The 24,402-nt window shown below is 49.9% G+C and overlaps 1 protein-coding gene across 2 annotated transcripts in view; it reads left to right on the forward strand.

Annotated features, from left to right (window-relative positions):
- The window catches only part of LOC119111912 (protein TEX261), a 96,544-nt gene that overhangs the window by 63,189 nt on the left and 8,953 nt on the right, over positions 1-24,402 (forward strand). For both annotated transcript variants that reach the window (XM_037235785.1, XM_037235786.1), the window contains exon 5: positions 18,089-18,206. In XM_037235785.1, coding sequence (XP_037091680.1) covers positions 18,089-18,206 — 118 coding nt within the window. The remainder of the gene's footprint in view (positions 1-18,088; positions 18,207-24,402) is intronic.

The following is a 24,402-nucleotide window of genomic DNA, read 5'->3' on the forward strand; positions in this document are numbered from 1 at the left end:
AAGAATTGGTTCTCAGATAGGACGTGTTCCCGCCTCCTACCACCCGTCCCCCCAAGCGCTCTATTTTTTTTTTACCTCTTCCAACATTCTTTGTAAAAGTCGCGGAGTTGTTTATGCCCTTCCTTTCCTTTTCACTACTTGATGAGTCGTTCAGTTCCCTTGATGAGATGTTTAGGGCTCTAAACAACTCATCAAGTAGTGAAAAGGAAAGTCATAGCGTAAAGAAAATATGAACTTTTCTGTTGGGCGAAAGATATTCTCCATCACTCTAAAGAAGAATGTTGGAAGACGTAAAAAATAAGTATAGAGCGCGTGGGGGATGATTTGTAGGAGGCGGGAACACGTCCTATCAGACAACGGATTCTCAACGCTACCATACATAGATGAGCACTTACTTTGGAAAATCGAACACATTGTTAGAAAATCAAAACTGCGCGTACGCATAGATTGGAAGAACGACACAGAGCAAACGTATGTGGTGAAATCTTTCGTCTCGAAGCCTAAGTGCCCGGGTGGCAATATATGCCATTTATGCAAGTCCGGGTTTCAAGGGCTTTGCGAGCACGAAACATGATTTACGAAGTTAAGTGTAAACTGCGTGAAAAAAACATGGGATGGTCAAAGTCCGCGTCGGGACTCCATGCCCCCTATTCGTTTGAGATATACTGAACACCTACGAGACGCCAAAAAAGCAGGTAATACCCCTTTCGGTGACCTTTTTTTTGGGGGGGGGGCAGAACACGCTCAGGCTGAACTCCAGGAAGGTATGGACTCCATGCCCCTTTTAGAGCTCAGTCATATACATAGCACAGCACCGACCACGCATGAAAATAAGTGAATCTATTCTTAAAAAAGTCGGCGACCAAACCTTGACGAACCTTCGAGGGGGGGTCAAATTGACCCCCGAAGAATTTTCTCGATTAGTTTCCGAACGGCGCGGCGTAGCCACGTCAAATTTTGCAGAATTTAGACAGCTGAATAGTGGACCGTTTGACACAAAAAATGGATGTGCCTTGTAAGGTCGCTGACAGGTCAAAGTCAGGCTATGGTCTCAACGAAGTCCATTTCTAGGTAATCGTTCAATCTGATGAGACTGTGTAGTGTTAGACTAAGCCATACATCTCTGAGATGCTTTCTTAGGCAACACAAATCTTGAATAAGCAAATAACGTTGACGTAAGGTCAGGTATGAAGGTCAGACCAAGGTCATAACCAACCTGCCTTATTACTCTACGGCTTGCTCTATGGGATAGCTGCTGATGCTCATTTAGAATTTATTGGTGGCAGGAACCGCATTATGCATCTTCCATATATTCCTCAGAGGTCAGAATAGGTCATTGATCTAAAATGACCCAGACCAGCATTTAGTTTTTAGAACCATACTGCCTAGCGTAATCTTTGTCGCTTATTCAGATACAAAACTCAGAGCAGTCTTCCATGATTTTAGTCACCATGACGTTTAACAGGTTAAACAAGGTAACTGACCTTAGATGATTATGTGACCTTTTGCTTAGAAACAGATATTTAGGTTCTGGGGACACTTTGGAGACCAACGTGGAATTTGACCTTGTTTGACCTTATTTGACCCGAAGGTCATGACCTAGGAACCTCAAACATTAACCTCTAACATTAACAAACTTTGACCTAAGATAGTTCACGTACAGATCAACACACCCTGTAAATTTGGTGTCTGTAGCTGTCTGAGTTCCTGAGATCTCAGGGCGGGGGATTAAATCGACCCTCACCCCCACCCGAGCGAAGGGTATCTAGCCGGGCACCCGGGCGCGTGTTAACGTGCTGGGCTCATCATTGCCAATTATGTGAACGTGATATGTGCCTCGATATGTGATGTGTGCTGGCTTAAAATAGTTAACTTGTATAAGTGACTTCTGACTCGTGACGCGTGGTGCCTGTTTAGTTGAAATCTTTGGCATGCTTAATCTATGCGATATGTGTGGTGCCTGTTTACCTGAACTCGCTCACATATTTGAAAGCAGCGTGATGCGAGGGGCCTCTTTACTTGAATTCGTCTGCATGTACACATATTTTTCGTGTATTCTAATTCTTAGATATGAACTGCATTATAGTAATGGCTGGCAAATCTCCTTGTATGATCCCGTGAATCTTGATGTCCTGTAAAGACTGCGTAGGATCGCTGCTGAATCGCTAAAAACTGTCCTCATCGCTGAGTAGGATTATCGGCAGGAAATTCTGAATTCACTCTTGCTGTGCATTTCGATAAAGGCACGTTGCCGAAATATCAACGCATCTATATCTCCACCCTCCTGGTTTTTACCAAGGAATGAGACTATTGCAACTGTCTTATCTTCTTTTATTTTGCTAACCAAATGCTGGAAAATTGTTGTTTGCTGTTTTCTTGTTGTGTATTTGAAGTTTGTCCCCTTGCTTTGTTGATGTAATCCAGCCGTATGCCATTCGATCGATCGTGACGCAGTATTTTGTCTTATTTTTCACATTATGGTGAATGGCTGTCTAATGAATAAAATTAGTTGTTCTAATCCCGTGTGGGCGTTCCCAGGGCAGGTTTGGGCACCATCGGTTCTTTTGAGGGAGGAGGGTGTTATATTTTAACGCGAAAGCCATCATTGTGTGAGATTTCCAGGTTGGCATGAGATATTTGGGCTTGAAAACAAACTTGCTTGCATTTGTTTTCAAACGCTCAGTTCATCCCTTGCAGAAAATAGTTTTGTTGATCTTTCAGTGATCTTTTTTACGTGTTTGGTTTGTTTCTGGCCAAAATGTTTGTTCAGAAGACATCATGACCGACAAGAACCGCATGACCGCTTCGCCCCAGTCCAAGCGTTTGAGAGCTTATTGCACCTTATAAAACCTAATAAACACACGCGATTCAAATTATTACAATCCAGCGGAATCCGTATAGACTAAGGCTTTGCGGATGTTTTATTGGCACGATAGCGTGGAGTGAAAAGTAGAGTAAAGATGCAAGCTTTAGGGTAGCCGGCAGAGTCATTAGTCCTTGAAGAATCCCATAGTATTGGATAAAGTACCTCAAATATCTGGTCTATGTTTGGCTGCCAACCATACACAGGTAGTGGTGGCCACACTTGAATTTATTCGTCAATATTGGCAGCGCGGACCGGATTTTTGAGACATGATCTTTCTACGTTGTGCTTTAGGTGACTTGCATGCATTTCCTGACGCTGTGTTTATTCGGTGATAGCTAGTCCAGCGCACTCGTCATCGTCGGTTTTGTGCGACCTCCAAGGAGACACTCAACCGTTAGATAAATGAACTGTCTTCCTCGATGATGTGAATGCTCGATTGTGCGGGTTGCGAAGTTCTGGGTGAATCCCTAAGATGGCTCATCTCTGAAGCGGTCTTTGAATGAGTTATGGAAACAACTATGGTTTCAGAAGTAGGAACTAGTTGGCCTCCTTTTGCATCGATGATCCCCGCGAGAGATGTTGATGAGAAAGAAGGCTTGAATTTGACGGTTTGCTGGGCTCCATTTGGGAACTCAGAAATTATATGAACAGGAAATTGGTCATACCATAAACGTTTGCGAGCATAGTTCGTCTTTCGTAAGGGGAAATGAGACTGTTCGACGTCTGTATCAGGTTTTGAATCGAGATAGTCATGTTCAGGATAATTCCCTGCAGTTGAAAGCCATGCCCTTTTAGGCCCCCAAACTCTGTTTCTGGGCTTGGCGCGATCATGTGGAGCCTATTTCGCGGCATCCATTCGAAAGTCATCCACAAAGATATGACATAGAAACGTTACCCGAATTTTTGTGACAGCAGTGACTCAGCACTAGATGTTTTCCAATGATGGAAAGCAATTGGGTGGCAGTGATATTGCGCTGCTGCTGGCATGCATCGATCACGTAACGCGTATTTTGATAACACAGGCATTTGAGCAACTACTAATTGTGACGAACATAAGGCTGGCAATCGAATGACTTAAGAAAAGCGCCCTACCCGAAGTTGCAAATACAAGCAAAAAAAAAACGCGCTGTCACGGAAAAGGCACGAGGAGCACGATGAGGAAAGCCAAAACACACGCACTTCGTGTTTGTAACGTGAATTTTCACGCATAGGCCACCAACGCCACCTCGCGAGGCATAGAAGTATCACAAGCGAGTCACGCCATCCTCTACGTGGATTGATCTTGGCAAATATAAAGATACTACTTTTGGCAAAAATGTGCTGCAAATTTACCAGATGAGAGAAGTTTTTTTTACTGTGCGCCCCAGGCAACTATCACTGTAAACACAAAATTAGCAAGCATGAGAAATACGTATTACTCGCGGAAATGGCATGCGGGAAAAAGTACGTGTTATCGACATAGAAGCAAAACGGAACTGTCAGGAACGAGTCAGGGAGCCGCAAACTAAAAAGGAGTCGGCAGGCAATGAGAAACATTAAGATGACGCACTGTGCAATAATTTTTGGCTTTCTTGGGCATTGGTGTAACCACGACGGAGATCATGGGAACAATCAGGATTGGAGGGGTGAGACTGGAGTCCAGATGATCTAGATAAACCAGAACTAAAATGATTTTTTGAATCGGAATATTTCAAAAACAACCAGTCCACAGGCAAAGCGGTTGGGGGAATCACACTCATATGCATACAGTTCGCAAAAAGAACTAGACAAAATAATGTTTTCCGTTCCCCAATCCCCGTGGACATTCTGCCATTACCGGGCGTGACGGCGGCAGCCAGAAGACAGCAGATGGAGGATATGTGGTAACAGGACATAAGACAGAACAAGCTAGCACCTGGAGCAAAATGAGAGAGGACAACATAGAAAAAAAATGCAGGATAAGGTAACAACACAGAGCAGGAGATGACAGGGCAGAACAACAGTCGGCATTTTGACTTGAAGCACTCAGCTGCTGAGGCTGTATGACATCGCCTGCTTCTCACCCTGGCAGGAAGGGCGGGCATCGAAATAGAATTGGACGGGGAATCGTACCCCGTAGCTCTGGTTTCCCAGACGTGCAGTGGTAAACGCAGACGCGTTGACACCACTATAATCTGCCCGCTGGGGGTGGTACAGGAGACAAGCAAGTCTGGACAGGAATAGAGATGGCAGGACAGAACAGGACCGAAGAGAAGGAGTTAGCATGGCACAGCACCGCACCCAATGAGAATGGGCAAAAGGAAAGTGGTCAGAATAAATCGAGAAAATATGTTCCTTTTATCTTTACCACAATACCAATTTGAGACTCGGCTCTTGCACTCCCCGTGCATGCTCTTCCCACCCAGCACACGCCAGTGTCGTCATCGCTCCACATAAGCGGCGAACATCCCTGTGTCCCCTGAATATGGAACACTACGGCTATCTACGGCCGGCGCCGGCTTTGAGCGGCATCCGACGATTTCGCGTTTCACACACGGTGGAACTACACTGCTCGGTAACGAAGCCATACATCATAAATCTATGCTAAAATACGTAAAATTACACCCCATTATACTCGGGACTGCACAAGAATCACACCTGTTTAAGTTTCGTGTCGCTACAAGGCGTGATCCAGTAAATAGGAGTATATAACACTGAACAGCCTTGGTTCTTAATAAATCTTTGCCATTGACCTGACATAGGGGGGTTAAATGTCGACCTAAAAACGCGAAAAGTGATTACCATTCGTGCGACCTTGTACAGACCATTTCACCGGTGTTTCACTCACATTTCACTGGTGTTTCGGCTATAGTTTATCTTTCTTAGTTTGGAAACATCAGAGGGATGGGGGTTGTTGCATCGACCCCCGCTTCCGGTCCGCTTTACGAAAAACGGCGAATCAGGGAGAGGAGGATTAGTCACTTGCGTTCTCCCTGTCAAGTTACCGGCCATGTTCATGCGCACTGAATACGCACGCAATAAGCTAACGGCCTCGCGATGCATGGGTGCAGTTTCCATTCAGTAGTTCTCCCCCCCCCCCCCCACACACACACTCGCACACACGCACACGCGCACACACGCACACACACTGAGGCTCCAACGTTGCGCATGCAGTGGACGTATCCACGCAAAAAACCGTTTAGCGGCGTACTTTTGAGGTAGATTTCGTAAATTTTAAGTGCTCAGTCCCCCCAACAACTCATTTTGCGAACACGCCCCTGTCACCCTTCTGCATCGAGTGGCATCACAAACGTTGTGACGTCTTGTAGCGCGTATTAGACACACTCCAACACAAACACAGCTGTCCCACGCATATGGCTTACTCGTTCCTCCCCCGAACTTTTACAAGAGGATCGGCTAAAAACATGGAGCAACCTATTTGTTTCCGTGAGCTGGTGGTAGTTGGGGTCATTTCTCACGGTTCAGCTCAACTCAACCGGCTTAGTATGGGGATCCACAACTATATAGTCTGTGCAGTTTTGTTTTTGATGAGTCGTTTAGGAGTCACTATGTGCTATTTTGTCCCTATTCTGGCCACTATTATTCACCATTATTGACCGTGATGAGCATGAACACTTTTTATATCAAACCTGTCCAGGTACGTAGTTTGAGGAGATGCGGTGGCGGTAATCTGACCAGAGCCGCACAGTTGAAAGTACCTGAAGTTTGGTTATGTGCAATTCGCTCCCTCGCTTAGCATCGTTGCCTTCTGATCTTCGAGTTGACTCCCAGAAGAACTGTTACGGCTACGCTGCCAGTGCGCTGTTGCGCTGGTCCTTGGCTGACACCCGTCGAGCGCCCGTAGCGGCGTATGATGCTTATGTTTGGTATTTGGTGGACCTGGCGGCTTAGCGAGAAAACTTCTCCCATTTGACAGCTTGGCAGCAGATCTCCCTCACTGACGTGTTTATATCTACCGGAATAAGTACGCGTCCGCTGCAGTGCAACTATGACATGGCCAGTAGGATATGTCATCGAGGGGGTGAGTCTCTTGGAATCAGCTGAGACAAAGTTTTTCCTTGGCACACGGATTGACGATAAACTTCGAGGTTTGTCGCACCGCACCAATGTTGATGTTCGTGAGGCGGAGGCAGCTTTCCTTTGATAGGCCAAGAAAGCCGTGTTCAGTACTAGAGCCACCTATTTTCCGTCCTGTGATCATCCTCCAACAAGCCTCAAAGCTGATACTTGATGGATTTAGTATGAAATAGCTATGATGAAGTGCACCAGCAAAGCATTCCCAAACAGCTTTTAAGCTGACTTGTTAGTAAAGAACATTAATTTTTGGTAACACCCAAAGCTGTGCAGCTATGAAAATGCTCCAGCAAACCGGGTTAGGTCCAAGTTCGTTACTGCTAACGCATCTTTGTGATGTTGATTTGCAATTCATGTGCTTTTTGCGTGAGAGATGTAGGTTTACTTCTTTAGTTTTGCTGGTACCAAGACATTTCTTTCGAACGATTGCTTGCGTAAGCATGCTGAAGGCTACACGGTCGCGCACCAAACATTTTGTGATAGGCCGCCCGGCTCTACTGTCCCACCACCAACTGCCGACTACGGGAACGCATTGAGCCACATCAGGTGGCTCAGCGAATCGAAGAGGAATCTCACTAACACCATCTTCAAGACCACGACGGCAGAAATCAGAGTACGTTGGACCAACGAAGTGATCCCTGTTCATGATCTACAATACGGGACAAAAATTACAAAATTGATCGAGAGGGATTGATATCATCCCAACAGAGCTACCAGCAAGAGATCAAAGAAAGAAAGAGAGTGACACAGCAACGCCGCCACCGCGAAATTCGACAAGCTTCTTGGTGTCGCGAAATGCAAGTGCAACCTCAGTGCATCTTTCCATGCCCAGTTGCCTACACAGTGTATTGGGAGGAGGTTGTCGTGAAGAACCAGTGCAGGCACCGGAAGCTTACCCTGGGGTCATATGACCGGGATACGGTTGTGGCTAGGGAGGCTCGCGAAATGCGGAGGATGGCCAGGCAACTCCAGGGGCGTCGTGGCTCGGCCGCCAGTGAGGCGGTGTCTGCCGCTGAACCTGAATCTCCTTCCCCGCCGACTGCTGAGCCGATGCTTGCTTGCTGCTGCCGCCTGCCGCCGCCTGCTGCCGCCTGCCGCCTGCTGAGCCAGCGCTGGCTGCTGGTGCTGACCCGAGCCTGCTCCAAGACCAAGAAGTCTCAGCGCTGGCGAGTCAGCAGAGAGGACGGATTCTTACACGTTCCATACTTGGTAGAAGGTGGCGACGACGCCGAGTGTTCGTTCCGGTTGAGACCACTGTCACTGTACATTATAACGTCAACGATCTAACACCGCTCTGGCGGTTGGCAGCTACGGTAGCTCAACCCGGGCCGCTACTGCTATCATCAGCGCCTTTCAACAAGACAGCAGAGACGGACTGGCTGCTTGAAATCAAATATCGTAGATCCTAAGAAGATCTGCTGCGCAAGAGACAGAACGAAAAAGGAAACGGCTCATTAAAATTTTGAAACAATCCACGAGTCAGGTTTGACCATCCTCTACTTCGACGGACGCGAAGGCAGGAGCTACATGAGCCACACGGAGCCAGACGCATGCCGTCGAAAAACACATGGTTGTCATCACTGAGGCAGGCAGCTGCTACGTGACTTATTTTATGTCCGAGTTCGGCCGCGCCCTGCACCTGTTCAACGATCTACACTTTGTGAGCCCGCAGTGCGACGGCACATTAATGTGCTCGGCTGCAATGGCACAACCGTCAATACCGAAAGGATAAGCGACGTGTTCGGCTGTTTGAGCTGGCCACTGAGTCACCCGTGCACTGGTTCATCTGCCAGCTGCACGGCAACGAGCTGGGCCTCCACCATCTGCTGCCGAGCTTGGACGGCACGACCACAGGATCAAATTTTTTTCTAGACCCATCGGCAAGACCTGTGCCGAAGAGGCCTGGGAGAGGGACGTTTTGGCATTCAAGCCTAGGTCGGGGCGCGTGCCAAACCTGCCGGTCGGCCTGATTCAGCAGCTGAGCACCGACCAGCAGCTGCTGTACCTTCTGGCCTCCGGCGTTTAAAACGGCTCTGTCCGAAACGTGACAGCCCAGCGGTGAATCGGACCATCGAACCATGTGAGGTAAATATGAAAACACATCATCTTCAAATTTATAGCAATGAGTGTTTCAAGTTCATCAAGTACCAATTGATATTTCATGTGCTCACTGTTAAGCATTTACTTATTGTCATACCTTGTGTCGTATGTCGCATCATTTATTGGTTGGTTCATGCTTACTAGCAGTTTTGTTGATATGCATTCCGTCACATTTAAGGGCTCTGGATGTCGGCATAATTACGTACACTAGAGAGGCGCAATAATTGTTGTATTATCTAATGATAAGCTCGCAGCGAATTGTTCTAATATATTCGCTTCTGTTTTCAGATGGTTGGCGCTGGCTGCTCGTCTGCTGCTAGTTCACATCTCTACCGAGTCCTCCAGTAGCGCTCTCAAGGACCTTGTCCAGTGCGTGGTCGGCCGTTATGTGTCGGTATGGCTTGCCATCCGGCAAAACAGCGGCCGCGACTTTTGACTTACGCAACTTGTTCCGGAACAGCTCTGCTCCGCGGCCTGCCGTAGCACACATAGGCCACGGTGCAGCCAGTCCTCCAGCGTAACAGGTACCGGGTCCGTCCGAAGCAGCTGCTTCTGGACATGGTGTGGGATGAGAACCGCATGGTCCGCGAACAGGCGACTCCGATCGTCGCGCCGCACGTGAGTAGCAAACCGAGCGTTTCCCACAGCCCAAGGTCTTCATCATGTCAGCCGTAAACTTCGAGGCCATGAGGTACAACGAACTGATTCCCCGGCACGGACCAGTCACGCAGCCTCCACTGCGAGACCTCACCGACTGCGAGCTGTGGAACAAAGTGCAGGGACCGCTGGCCATCTTGCCCATCTGGTTCACACAAGGAATGCGATGCAGCGCCGCACTGCCGAGGACGTCTTCGGCTGGAGCTGGAGCTTCGGCAAGATGTGGAGCCCAGCTGCGAAGGTATTTCTGCTACCGTGCATTCTCTGCCAACACGCGTTTTGGGTTTCCAGTCTGCGAGCAATGGCTGTTTGGGCCGGTGCATCAAATACACAGGCTCGGCAACGAGCAAGATGTGCATGGGGTCACCCTACCTCCCCCTTCCCTCGCTACGTCCGTGGCACAGGGTGCAAAACTTGCTGTATGTATTAATTTGCATACTAGACAATATATTCTGAGTCATATGCTATACATAGTTTTGTTTGCATCACGTGAGTTGTCTTAGAGGAGTGAAAGTCTAAAGCAATGCTAACCAGCATACTTGTACGAGTTCATACTCAACAGCACATAAGGTTTCCACCAAATGACAATCAATTCGGCAATGTCTGATCCGCATACTAGACCTTAGACCGGGACATTCGCCTGCGACAGCATAGCGAGCGCTCGGTAGCATCGTTTCTACACTCAAAGGTATTTGTGTCGCTTGCTGCCCACGGTTTGGTGTTACCTGTGGCGGCGAGCGCTGCCCAGCATGGGGTGACTGCAACGCTGGGCGTCGATTTACGGCGATATTTTGGCCGACTCGCGCCTCACGAATTGAAGTTTTTGGGAAGAACTTTCGCCATGCCGTGTACTTTTGGACTCCTGCGCCAAAGAATTTCTCTGTCTCACATGGTTTTGTTACTGATGACACACCCAAACGGCCAGTCGGGGAGCCATTCAACCGTCATAAAGACGTTCCATAGCGTGATCAAGCGATGACGCATAGAGAAACATGTTTACTTTGCAGCAGGATTGCGACATTTAGAGCAGTCTTATGCATATAAAGCACACCAATAGTCACATGTGAATATTCCTATTACATCTGATGCTTGCCTCAATATCGTCAAAAGAGGAACGAAGGTAGAACAGTCCCTCTAATGTGCAGCTACCCGAAGAAAAATGTGTATCAACTGCAATACCTCGTTGTGATCTATTTTTATTGAAATTAAAAGTGATTTTTGAGGTATAATATTTTCTCGTATTTGAGAAACTTTTGTAGTGGAGCCGATCCCTTCAGCAGTTTATGGCGTTTCACCTAGCGTGGTGATGGCGTATCTCCTATCGACACTTGTTGCTCATCTGCGCTTTATTATAGGGCCAGCGAACTGAACGCATCAGACACCGTGGAAGAATATCAGGCTCTTATCAACGAAGTGAGAACGGATAGAACTAAGTTCGTATTGTTGGTGGAATGCTATCGAACATTTGTGGCGTTCCTGATAATTTCGGATGCAGTCATATTTAATTGCTTTTATTTTTTAACCCCGCTCATCATGACTCCTGATGATGCTCTCTTTAAGACAGGCATTGTAGGTTGCATCAAACATTATTGACACCGAATAGGTGAACATCACATTTCACAAATGCCTACGGTTCAAAATAATTTGAGCCGTACGAAGTTATTGGACATATATATGACAGACATTATTTGAACCCGCGGCTTTGTTTTATGACAGGATAGCAGTCTGCGAACGTCCGCCGTGTTTCCTGCCGACTGAGGAATGCTCCGGCTGTGGGGTCGCTCTCGCTCGTGCTGCCGGACGCCCCGTGGTCCGGCGCGCGAGCGGCGCGGGACGCCGGGCATTGGAGCCGTCTTCCAACAGCTGGCCAGCGGCTGCTGTTTTGGTTGTACGCCGAGCCTCCGTTTTGAAAGTTGTTCTTTTCGCGCTTCCTGTGGGCGTACTGCTGGGCGTTTTTGTTTTATCTCAGTCCGGTTTTACCGCAGCTTCCTACACGTCCTTTCTATTTCAGTCCAGTGATAGTATCAGGGACTAGTTGTAAGTCACGTTCTTCAACATCCATTGTGATTGCAGCTTAGATTAGGTCAGACGCTGCCGTTGGAGCTGTTCACATTCGATTTACTGTATCCGGAAAGCAATCTTGACAATCGCCACGAGTCGGAACTCGCGCCCTCCATATCCGGCGCAGCTCTGCATAGACGGGCCATAACAAACGGCACTGGCACATTGCAACTGTGAGATCAACGAACGTTCGCTGTAACGTAATTGTTATGCCGGTCGACATGGCTGACGGAAGTTGTGTTCGACGCTGGTAAACATTTTGGTAGTCGTTTGCAATGACATATTAAAATAACAGATGATTTTTAAGTTCCTGGCAAACATTTTTGCAACAAAGTAGACATCAGTTGCTTTTGCAGTCACAGATATTAATCATCGGGTGTATGCCAAACATGAATCTATTCGTGCGCGCGGGCGATGAGCCCAGTGCCCGAAATAGGTTCACTTTTGCTGTTGTCTGCGTAGTGTGGCAGACCTTAAGTCGGCTATTAGCACTTTTTGACTCTCTGACAGGTGTGCATGCCTGAGTTAGCTGATTGCCAGGCTGCGTCAGGTGACTTGACATCGCGGCGCCGGTCCGATGCTGCAGCTTGTCGGAAAAACGGCGCCTCGACGCCTGGCCACTTACTCGCCTGTCACGAATCTGCTCAGAATGCCGAATGACGTTGACGGCTTTGTTGTTCCCTTTCTTTTTTCCTGTATGTGTCGTAGATCTGGATGCTGACGTTTTGCCGAATGACTACAATTGCCTCCATTCTAAATCTTTGAATTGCAGTGACACTGATTGCAGCATTTTCAGCTGAAGCGTGCCGCCGGGCACTTCAACACTTGGCGAGGCACGTGATAGCCTCGTTTGTTGTCCGCTGCGTAAATGACATGGATATGTCAGAGCGTGTTTCTCAACTGCCTGGGTCTGAGACTTGCGGTCGCTTCCGGAAAGCAAAACCATTTTTGGCCAATGCATCATGGGCCATGCGCTGCGCTTCTCGTTGTCACGTGTAGTCTAAGAGTGATGTAAAGCTGACTGGGCTTGGGGACGAGTATATAGTCTGCCAAAGTCTTGCTGAATTTGACGTGATAACAGGTGTTTTGCAGTCAAGTTCAATGTTCAGAACGTCCCATTCTAAGCAAACATATGGGGAATTGTGTTTCGTTTAATGCATCATCCTGAACGTAATAAACAAGCCTCATGCGAGCCGCCGTCCGTGAGCGACGAAGCTTATCACGTGGTGTGAAACTGATTCCAGAATCTCACAAGGCTGTGGGCGCCGTGGCAGAAACTTAAGTTATAAATGCCGCTTTCCTGATAGAGAAATTTAGTCCCGTGATGTACCTCGGGGTGAAACTACCGAGATGCGAAGTGTCTCGGCTTCAAAACCATTCTAATCTCCCGAAGTTCTGTGAACTGTTTTCATTGAGGCGCAAAGGTGACCCATGCAAGCCATGCGAACCACCTGAAAACCCGATAGTACTTTGTTAACAGGTGATAGGGGCCTTGAGGCCTTGATTTAAGATTCGCGCTGAAGAACAAAATTTGACTGTAACACAGCACCAACCACCAACGTTTACCAGTCACCAACGTTTACCAGCGCTGCGGCAGGAGTTGATGTCGTTACGTTACAGCCTAGTGGGGCCAGGCAAATATTATGATACAAGTCTATTCACAGTGTTATCGTTGCTTCACAGTTTTTGACACTGAAGAGCTGTTTTTTGTGATCGCGATCTTTTACATCCTATAACTAAAAAACCTGAAAAGCCTTTCACCCTTCAACCCAACTTCCTTTCTCTTATCGTGCGGAAAATAGCACCTTAATAATAACACCCTAACCGCATGTATACACTGCTGAGCGTCCACAACCCTTGGTTCACAACTAGAAACGCATTTTTTCAACCTGTCAACCCGCCAACATCTGACCCGCAAGATCCCGCGGGCTTTTGGCCGAGTTGTGGGCCAAACTTGGCGGTGTTTTACCGGCCAAGCATTTGGCAAGAACATTATGCATTTTCTCTGCTCCTGAACTTTTAAAACCACCCCAAAACCAGAGTGTGCTGCCACACACAATACATTTATTGCTTGCTTTTCCTTTTTACGGCAACAGCGCCAGCGGCAGAAAGCCCGTAGCAGACACAGCACACCAGTTAACTGCGTTGCACAAATGGAAACTTCGGGCAAACATGTCCCTTATAAGTGAAAATGACTTCTTAAGACAATACAATTCGTCTGTGAAGTAAATATGCTTCTCAATACGTCATTGTTTGATTTTGTCATCGTACCTTGCAGATCATTGATTGAAAGACAGCCGACGGCCGGTATAATTGAAAGGGGTGCTCGCAAACGGCGGATATGAACTTCTCGACAATTGTATTTTTCTTGGCCTTGATCGCCGCATGTCGAATGAAAAAAGCAGGATTTAAAGGGAATGTTCCACATTTGTATGGCGTTTTGAACTGGAATAGCTATCTTGAGGATCTTTTGATGTAGTTCAATGTCATGTCCTTTTTAAGACCCAAAGCGCTCTCTTTTCTGAGTTACACGCCCGCAAAAGTGCGAACAGGTTTATTTTGGAGCCATATTGCATTGGCATTAATGACGTCATAGAAACGTCATGCGATCGCGGTCGTACTACAGGCTTACAGGCTACAGGTTTTCTGCTTATGGTCAAAGCAGCATGGCCGCTGATACATTAGCAAAAGCGATGGTGCGGCACGTATGATACAATGCGCGGACGATGATTGGCTAGTTGCAAGATGTCGCTGCTGAATGCGTGTCGCGAAAGTAAGCGTCAGCACTTTCGAGTTTGGCATTCGTCGTGAACGGGTCATTTTTCCTTACTTGTAGGCCGCAGGTCAATGTTATAGAAAAGAACGCCGCTGTCTGCAAAAAAGTGCGGCACCGTACACACTCACTATCCCCAAAGTTATAACAAAGAAGACGCGACGGCAACTCTGTCTTTTTCCTCTTGCCGGCGTTTTTTCTTCTTCTACCGACGTATTTCTTATGGAGAGCCCGGTTGGGGGCTTGTGTACCAGAGCACAGAACCCTGCACGGGTTTATGGGTTAGCCAGGCATTATGAAATTAGGGAAATATTACAGCAATTTTATATATATATATATATATATTGTATATACATATACATATATATATGTATATATATATATATATATATATATATATATATATTTCGCTAAGTATTTCACACACATTGTAGGACAAATTAGATATTGAACGAAAGATTGTGTTCTACAGGTACAACCTCCCGAGCTGCATTACTATGAACCCCCGTTGGGACATTGTTTTGAAGGGAGGTCAAGGTGAAATGCGGTGTGATAACTGAAAATCTGTGCGGAAATTGCGAGAAAACCTGCAATTTGATAGTCCCACGGGCTGCGCAAGCGTGAGATCACACTTATGTGACAAAAGAGTGTGAATCGGGGGCTTGAAATGTATGTGATTACTGATGGTGTGTGCCAGTGGCTTGTATTGATCGTGGTGTGGTAGGGCGTGTGCGTGCGAGGTTTGTACGTCTGAGAGAGAACATTGTTTCGGTATTCTTCAAGTCTACTGACCCTCAGTAAAATATGATATATTAATACCTGCCTCTACCTTCATGTTTGTGTTTGAATATGACGAAGTATTAGTCATAAGTCAGCAAACTAAGCGAAACACTGGCACCTGTGTTACAGGGGTGTACAAAGGCAAGCTGGTACTTCATTATGATGTTGCTAACATTTTGAACCTATTGAGGTATTGCAGCATGTCAGTAATCCATTGCCTGTCATTATATCAGCAATTCGTTATGGCAGTAGGGGCTTGTGCGTGCGGCTCATTAATGCACATGCTCAGTATAGGCTCACATTATATGGTTTCGTAGAATCTCCTTTTCCTAAATAATTCTGAAAATATAGAGCTGTATGACTACTGATGCACACTGTACTGACGTAACAAATTTGGTATGCAGACGAGCATTGCTGGTGAGTCATCAATGTTATGGTCACTGCAACTTGCATGAGATGATGGGTGCTGAGAACGGTTGAAAAGTATTGCTGCTGATGTCCTGGATAGGACTTACAATATTTTTGTCATGAGCTTTGTGTCATTTCTTTGCATTTATCCCATCCTACCATAACTACATGCACTTGTCATGTTTCCAGCCTCGTGCAAGGTCAGCATGGTTGCAGTGTCATTTCATCACATGTTAAGTTTTCCTATGATTTTTTTAGCAAAGCAGCCTTATGGCTGCGGCATGTTGCATGACTGTTGAAGTGGAAGGTGTGTTTGCATCTTTCTCACCCACGCTTTGTGGATTCTCAAAACAGGCCGAGCAAGTGACACCATTTATTGATTGTCTGTTTTGCTGAAAGTGTTATGTATATTGTATCATGTGTTTCTGTTCAGTCGTGTCAGATGGGAGTCAATACAAGAGAGGACACGTGACCCATCTTTTCACGATGGAATGTATTATGAAAGTAGCATGGAATCCAGTACAAAAACCATATGATTGTTCATTATGTCATGCCACAGTACAGCACCGATGTAGCGCCACAGCTGTTGATCCGTGCTATTACACAATGTACCACATTGGACTACTCTATGTCAAGCCTATGAGACAGCAGCCTATGATATATGAATGACGGGTAACAACTGATTTAACAATCTCAAAAAACTTTCAACAGCAAGAATATCAATGCACAGCAATGGTTATATCAGGGTTAACTGTTAATTGCATGAATAATCCTAAGCAAAAACAAACCTTGGTAGCCCAGCATTGCCAACTCTATCATAGCAATAGCAATGATAAAATTGAAAATTGATAAATTTTCGTATGACATCACATTTTCGGTTACAAACAATAAAGGCAATGTTACAAATGTATTAATTTTCGCATGACGCCACATTTCTAGCTGCAAACAATTAAGACCGTAACTTCTGTGCACATCACATGGTATCAATGTCAGAACTACAGGACTGCACGCAACGATGAGTCGACGATAAAGTATTGGCAAAATCATCAACAGCATAGCAGCTAGTAATCTGTCATAAAAGTTGGCGATCGCTACGTTGCGTATGTCAAACAATCCGCCAAAGTTTTTCTTACGGCTAGCATCAATACAAAAATCCTCAAATAACCTACCTACTAACCCGCCACCTGACAGCCCCCGCGACGAGAATGACTGGTAGGCGTCAGCTTTCGTGCGTTTCGAGGTATTCTTTAGGTCTGGCTGCCAGATGCTGCCAGGTATTACTGTCGTCACAAAACCATTCTATGACGCCATCAAACAATGACGTTACGAGGTCCGTTTTTACAAGTTTTGAAATTTTGCTACTAAGCGTCGTCTTTGAACCCGGAAAGCTTATTAATAGTTACAAGTGAGCTTTTCTCATAATATCTGATGCCTACCTCAATACCTTCAAATGTGGAGCATTCCCTTTAAACGGTGTTATTGTGAAGTCATTGATGCCTGGATGACTCCGAAATAATCTTCCCTAAATAGTCTGCACATCTTGGCGGCCGTGTAGCTCAGATACTAGGGAGGGTTGTGCCTTAAGAAGGGCAGGGTTGTGCACTGTACCGAATTATTTTCAGAAATGGCTGTTTCAGTTCAGAACCTTCATGCAAATGTGCAAATAGGAATTTTCCCATTTAAGAAGAAATAAAAAACATATTGAAATTAACTTAGCAATTGTAGGTTGATGCCGGCTCAGCGTGGCAGCACAGCGGGCTTTTGCGGACTGGATCCCCAGCTGATCGAGGTGGGCGGGGCTGCCGGCTGATATTTTGGAGAGTGCTGCGCGTCTAGTTGCATACCGGGCCGGGCTGGTGAGTGCCGACAGCTGCTCCCCGCCAGCCGACCCTGGCCGTCCATGCTGCCGCCGCGTCTGGCCGGCGGCGCCTGCCGTGACTGGCTGGCGCGTGACCAGCCGCGTGCCGCCGGAAGGCAGCGCGTGTGGGCGCGCAGTGGCGGCGGCAGAGAGACGACCCTGACCGTCGGCCGGTGCGCGGCGACAGGGCCGGCCTGGCGATGGGGGCTCGCTGTGCGACGCTGGCACCGGCCGGTGGCCTCCGGCGTCAGCCCATCTCGGACGGACCGTCTCGGCTTCGGAACTGGTGCAGACCAGTTGGTATAGTGCGTACTTATGCATTTATTTTGCCGCTGGCTCGATGCCAGGGGCCAAGTGGCGAGTTTTCAGCCCAACGAGCGAACGGTGGTCGAAACTTTCTGGGCGGTGGGGCCTAGCCAGCTGTGGAGAGCCATGGGCCGGATGCTCAGGGCGCCCGGGGCCGGTTCGCGTCAGCTGCCTGGCGTCTCGCCCATTAACCCGGCCTGATCGCTACTCCGTTCCGTGCCCGCAGGTGATCGGCTACTTCGTGGTCTGCCTGTGGCTGGTACCACTTGAGTTGCTCGTCTCGCTGTCGGCCAACGAGAACGTGCTGCCGACGGTGGCCGATCACAGCTCCTCTAACCGGCACGGTGGGTCGGGGCTGGGGGCCGCTGATCGCGGCACGGTACGGTCCGAGGTGTCCGATGGTGCCCGAGCCGAGGGAGGGGGCGGGGAGGGGAGGGAGGGTGCGGTGGGCCGGGCGGGGGGGGGGGGGGGGAGCTGATCGCGGCACGGCACGGTCCGAGGTGTCCGATGGTGCCCGAGCCGAGGGAGGGGGCGGGGAGGGGAGGGCGGGAGCGGTGGGTCGGGCGAGGGGGGGGGGGGCGCTGATCGCGGCACGGCACGGTCCGAGGTGTCCGATGGTGCCCGAGCCGAGGGAGGGGGCGGGGAGGGGAGGGCGGGAGCGGTGGGTCGGGCGAGGGGGGGGGGGGGGGCGCTGATCGCGGCACGGCACGGTCCGAGGTGTCCGATGGTGCCCGAGCCGTGGGAGGGGGCGGGGAGGGGAGGGCGGGAGCGGTGGGTCGGGCGAGGGGGGGGGGGGGGGGCGCTGATCGCGGCACGGCACGGTCCGAGGTGTCCGATGGTGCCCGAGCCGTGGGGCGGGTGTGTTGGGCCGGCAGGGAACAGGTTGAAGACCATTCCATTCGTTTTGACCACGCCAGGTGAGCGCTGTGGAACCGTCAGCCTATTGTCCTGTAAACATTGGGTTGATGGTTTGCAATTTCCAACGAGTCTAGGTGCATGTTTTGGCGTCAGCCCTCTCCCTCTTCTACCCACTGACCGCACCCATGACACCAGAGGTCACGTCAGCCCTCTCCCTCCCCTACCCACTGACTGGAACCCAGACACCAGAGGCCACGTCAGCCCTCTCCCTCCCCTACCCACTGACTGGAACCCAGACACCAGAGGCCACGTCAGCCGCTGGACCCTTGCACCTCCGCCCGGGGCGTCTTCGGGTCGGGCCAGTCGTCCAGCCGTGTCGAGGGCGCACCTGAGCTCGCACGTGCCGCCCGCCACCGGCGCGCCCCTCGCTCTCCCGTCGGTTCGGAGCGCTAACAAGCCGGAGTCAGGGGCGCGCCCAGGGACGTTGGTGCAGGGTCAGCGTGCTGAACCAGAGCACACACGCCCCTGCGGGACGCCGCTGCGCCGAGCGGGGGTCGGCGCCGACAGTGGTGTGTCGCTCGCCGGTCTGCATCCGCCGCTGTGACTCATTACGCGGCGCGAGCGTGGCGGTCGGCGGGTCGCCGGCGCCGGCACTAACGACACACCGTCAGGAGCGGCGGCTTCGATCGGCCCCGCCGCCTCCGGCCAGGTGCCGCCCAGTCGTCTCGAGCCGAGCGACCGCCGCCGGCCGACTCAGGCAGACCGCATAATAACTGGTGTGGAGCGCGTCATCGGCTGCGGTCGATCCTGTGGCCGGTGACGCGCGGCCACCGCCGAGTGCGTCAGCCAGCCGCGTAATCATCGCGGCAAGACAAAACCGAGTGTCACGCCGCCCTGACGCCAGCCACAGGAACGTGCCGGAGCTGGGGAGCTGGCAATGGAGCGCGCAGCGCGCCTCGCGGTCAGCCCAGGAAAGAACTGTCGGCTGATAGGGAGGGCGGTGATGGGAGAAGCTTTTGAGCAATTGGCGCTGTTCATGAGCCCTCGCTTCGTTGGTAGCGGCCCTTTATGCGGATTCGTCGTGTGGCTTTGATCACTCGGTGGTCTCCCAGATTGGTGTGCCGCATACCTCCTGTGTTCTTCGCATTTACTCAGGGTGTCCAACGCTGTTGTCAGGGTCCTTTATGTTAACTGACCGGAGTTCTCTAGACCACTCATGGGGCCTCCATGGGTCCTCCCATTCGCTCCGAGGACTCTACGCTGCTCGCGATTTGTATATATATATATATATATATATATATACAAATATATATATATATATATATATATATATATATGCAACCCATACACATATTCATATATTCATATATCTTAAAACATATATATATATATATATATATATATATATATATATATATATATATATATATGCGTGCGTGCGTGCGTGCGTGCGTGCGTGCGTGCGTGCGTGCGTGCGTGCGTGCGTGCGTGCGTGCGTGCGTGCGTGTGTGTGTGTGTGTGTGTGTGTGTGTGTGTGTGTGTGTGTGTGTGTGTGTGTGTGTGTGTGTGTGTGTGTGTGTGTGTGTGTGTGTGTGTGTGTGTGTGTGTGTGTGCGTGCGTGCGTGCGTGCGTGCGTGCGTGCGTGTGTGTGTGAACCCGATCGTCAGTAAGAGCATCGAGACGATCTTGGTACCACGTGAAGTTTTCGCTCGGGGAACATGAGTAAGTGTTTCACGCAATGAACGGGTGACCAAGATCTGCTTAAACTGATCAGGGCATCAGCACTCCTCATACCAACTGAGTCACTCCTGAACTACATCATCACCAAGGTGTAGGACCTGAAGACGGTTGTCAGTGTACCACCAGAACAGATAACTGATGTCACCTCAGCACCATCTTGCCCCTCCCCCTTTCCGCAAACTCTGGCTGTTTTGTTTTTGTTTATACGTATACAAGCGCATACCATGATGCCTTCTTGGACCCCCACAGCATAGGGAGTACTTTCTGAAGAAAAGTTTTCCTCACGGCCGTGCATCGGAAGCCTTCTAATGTTGTAGTCGCCATGGACACCCGTGCTGTGGATGCCATTGGGACTCAACGACGCACTCAGCTGCTCAGGCTATACGGCGTCGCCTGCCTCTCCCCCCGGCAGGAAGGGCCGCCACCGCGGGGAATCGAACCCCGTACCTCCGGTTTCCCAGTCGGGCAGAGGTTAGAACACCCGCATGAAATGCCCCCAAAGATGATATATAGATGGTAGAGTGCATATCGTATGTATTTCTCCCAGGGCCCGGTCGTGGTGTACCCAGGCCGACTTGAGCTGTGCTTTCTTTCTTCCGATATATCCAGTGGGCCTCCGCTGTCCCTGGTAATCCGGCATGCCCTCTGGGGCCGGGTTTTCAGGCTAGGCAGAGAAAAAACAACCCGACATTGTTATGGGGGTTTATTGGGTGGTATTTGTAGCACTGTTGCGGACGGCTGTACTTGCGGCTTGCCCAGGTCTGGCCGGCCGTCTCACACTACCCCTGTGCCGTCAGGCGTCGGCCCGGGCCTGACATGGCCGGCGCCGCCACGCGCTGCGCTCTGATCGCCAGGCTCCATGACATTGGTGCTACAATAAAAACTCCTACCGACAGCAGTACTTCAACATGAGTTCTACTGCCAATACACGACGTTAGTGCTACGCGACAACATTTCTACTGCAAAGACTTTTACAGTCTTTCCGTATACACGACCCTACCTCTTGTGCAAGGACTTATACGCAACATTAGTACCATACGGCAAGACGTATGCTTAAAGCACTTGCACCTGTCATTATCTCTACTGCAAAAGTTTATGCAACCATTGTTTATACACGGCATTACATCTACTGCAAAGACTTGTGCGCGACATTAAAGCTACAACTACTTGCGGTTGGGTCTTAACTGTAGAGGCAGCGATAATAATTGGTATATGTCTTTGCAAGATAAGTTTTGTCGTATAGTACTCATGTCGTGTACGAGTTTATTTAGTAGAAGCAGTGTTGCGTTTAAGTGAAGACTGGATACGTATTTGCTGTGTTAGTAATGGCGATCACAAGTTTTTGCAGTTGATGTAAGTAATGACGCATGTAAGTAAAGACTATAAGTCCTTACAGTAGGTGTGATAATGTGCATGATTATTTGGAGTATAAATTTTGCCGTGGGGCGCCCACTCACAACAAGCAGTCACACTCAAGTATTGTCGCCTATAGCTGATGTCGTCGCACCGCTGTGGGAAGGAATGTTTGCCGTAGCGCTGATGTCATGACACCGTTGGCGAGGGCGGCGCACTGCCCGACGCCGGACGCCCATCCTGGCGCCGGCGGCGGCGGCGGTCGGCCGCGGGAAATCCCCGGACTGCGCGGCCGGCGTCGGCGGGTCACGGGCTGGCGGGGGACGTGCTGGGAGTCAGCTGGGGACTCCCGCTCCAGGCGGGGTCGGCGGGTCACGGGCTGGCGGGGGACGTGCTGGGAGTCAGCTGGGGACTCCCGCTCCGGGCGGGGTCGGCGGGTCACGGGCTGGCGGGGGACGTGCTGGGAGTCAGCTGGGGACTCCCGCTCCAGGTGGGGTCGGCGGGTCACGGGCTGGCGGGGGACGTGCTGGGAGTCAGCTGGGGACTCCCGCTCCGGGCGGGGTCGGCGGGTCACGGGCTGGCGGGGGACGTGCTGGGAGTCAGCTGGGGACTCCCGCTCCGGGCGGGGTCGGCGGGTCACGGGCTGGCGGGGGACGTGCTGGGAGTCAGCTGGGGACTCCTGCTCCGGGCGGGGTCGGCGGGTCACGGGCTGGCGGGGGACGTGCTGGGAGTCAGCTGGGGACTCCTGCTCCGGGCGGGGTCGGCGGCCGTCGGCTGCCCGGCTCAACGTCCCGCGGATCGTCCCAGCTCGGGCCCGGCTCTGTCTCTGAGACGACGTGCCAGATGTGGCTCGGATTGGGGAGGAAGGGGGGGGGGGGGGGAGAGGGTCGAACGTCGGCGTGCCATTGCACGCCGGCTTAGCTGTTGGGTAATATGTATAGATGGGGTCCAGGCCTCTAGAAGCTGGCGTAGACGGTCCTTGATTTGATCAGTCGTTTAGTACTTACCGGGTAAAACTCGGTTGTTTAGGAATCATGGAATTGGTTACGAAAATTTGCTTTGATTTTTTCGCATGGGTGGGGTTAGGCCCGGAGTTTTCGGCAAGCAAAGCTTGATGAGTGCACACTTAATCCGCCACCCATGGTGTGCTGCTACCACAGCCATCAGCCAGAGCCTATGTAAGGGGAGGGGGCACAGGATTTCACCTGATGGTGAAACCCCTCCCCCCGCAAAAAATCACTGAACTTGCTCCACTTGATGTTGAGGTGGCGCGGTTTTCTTCGCTTTATTTTTAATTTCAAGCTCATAACTGGGGCATAAGCCAGACAAGCTACGGTAAGATGCCATTCTGTTTGCATTATGAAGCCAAGCTAAAGGAAGCGAACGTTAAATGGCTGTATGGAAAAAAAACCGACGCTTTTCATTTACAGTGGGTAGAAAGACACTTTCTGAACTGATAGGGCTCAGAGGCTTTGTCAGTGTTTTGCCCGGATTCTCCAAGCGTATTGAGGACCTCGTGGACGTTGACTGGATATAAATGGGTTTAAAATTTTGCATAAACATGGCCACCCATGTTCGTTTGGAAATTTTCGACAGTCATTCAAAACCAATAAGTCACAAAGTTCTGTAACGAAGTCTTGGTATGCGCCCTCGTAAATCTTCGGAACAAAAACCGGCCGGCCGGCGTTAACGTCTCCATGAGCCGCGCGTGGTCCGCACCGCAGCCAACACTAGGCGGCAGACAATCGGCGGACAAAAATGGTCCACCTGAAAGAAGCGCCTTTGTACGCTTTAAGGCACTTTGTTCGTTTAAAAGGCTGTCATGCCAGTTATATCACTGAGTGATTTTGAGATTGATAGTTGGTGGCGGATTAGCATTTGCAGCACCACGAGCTGGTGCTGCAATGTGGTGGCTGAATTGGAAAAATCTCTATATTCATGTTGCTCTGATTGTTAATCTGTTCAGAGGACAACCTCAAAATAAAAAAAGTAAAGTATGCGCCCCAGTCTTTTCTTTGAGTGGTAACATTTGATTTCTAAAAACTTTCGGAAGCAATTTTTTCCGACGGTCGTTCTCTCGCGCGCTGTGCCGGCGGCCCGGTGTTTTCTGCAGTGGCCAACGCTATTGGGTGTGGCGGAGACCGCAGCCCCCCGGTCATAGCTGCTGTTACACATAAGATTGCAAGCGCGCGGGCTCAAAACGTTTTATGTAATTTGTTTCATAAAACGATTCTGCAAAAGAATGAACGTTCCCAGGCGAACATGGGCTGGTCTTTTCTTTATTTTAACTTTATTTAGACCCAGCCTATTGACCATTAGCGGGCCCCTTACCATTCTCCAGGGAAGGGGGCTCCGTGGGTAGAACACGAGGGAAGCACATTATCGTTCCCGGCCAAGCGCTGATGGGCCATTCCATCACAGCGTGGGGTGCCTACCGGTTGCCAATCTGGCGGCACCCGGGGGTAGAAGGTTAAGTCTATGCAGGGCTCCCAGGAACAGCGAAGGGCCTCTGGACAGCGTAATAAGCCTTAAAATCTCTCAGTCACCACTTTCAATCAGTGAAGAATTGTTTTTGTTCGCTAATGGACC

Source organism: Pollicipes pollicipes, unplaced genomic scaffold (genome assembly GCF_011947565.3).
Source record: "Pollicipes pollicipes isolate AB1234 unplaced genomic scaffold, Ppol_2.1 Scaffold_7261;HRSCAF=8764_pilon_pilon_pilon, whole genome shotgun sequence".
Taxonomy (NCBI): Eukaryota; Metazoa; Arthropoda; class Thecostraca; order Pollicipedomorpha; family Pollicipedidae; genus Pollicipes; species Pollicipes pollicipes.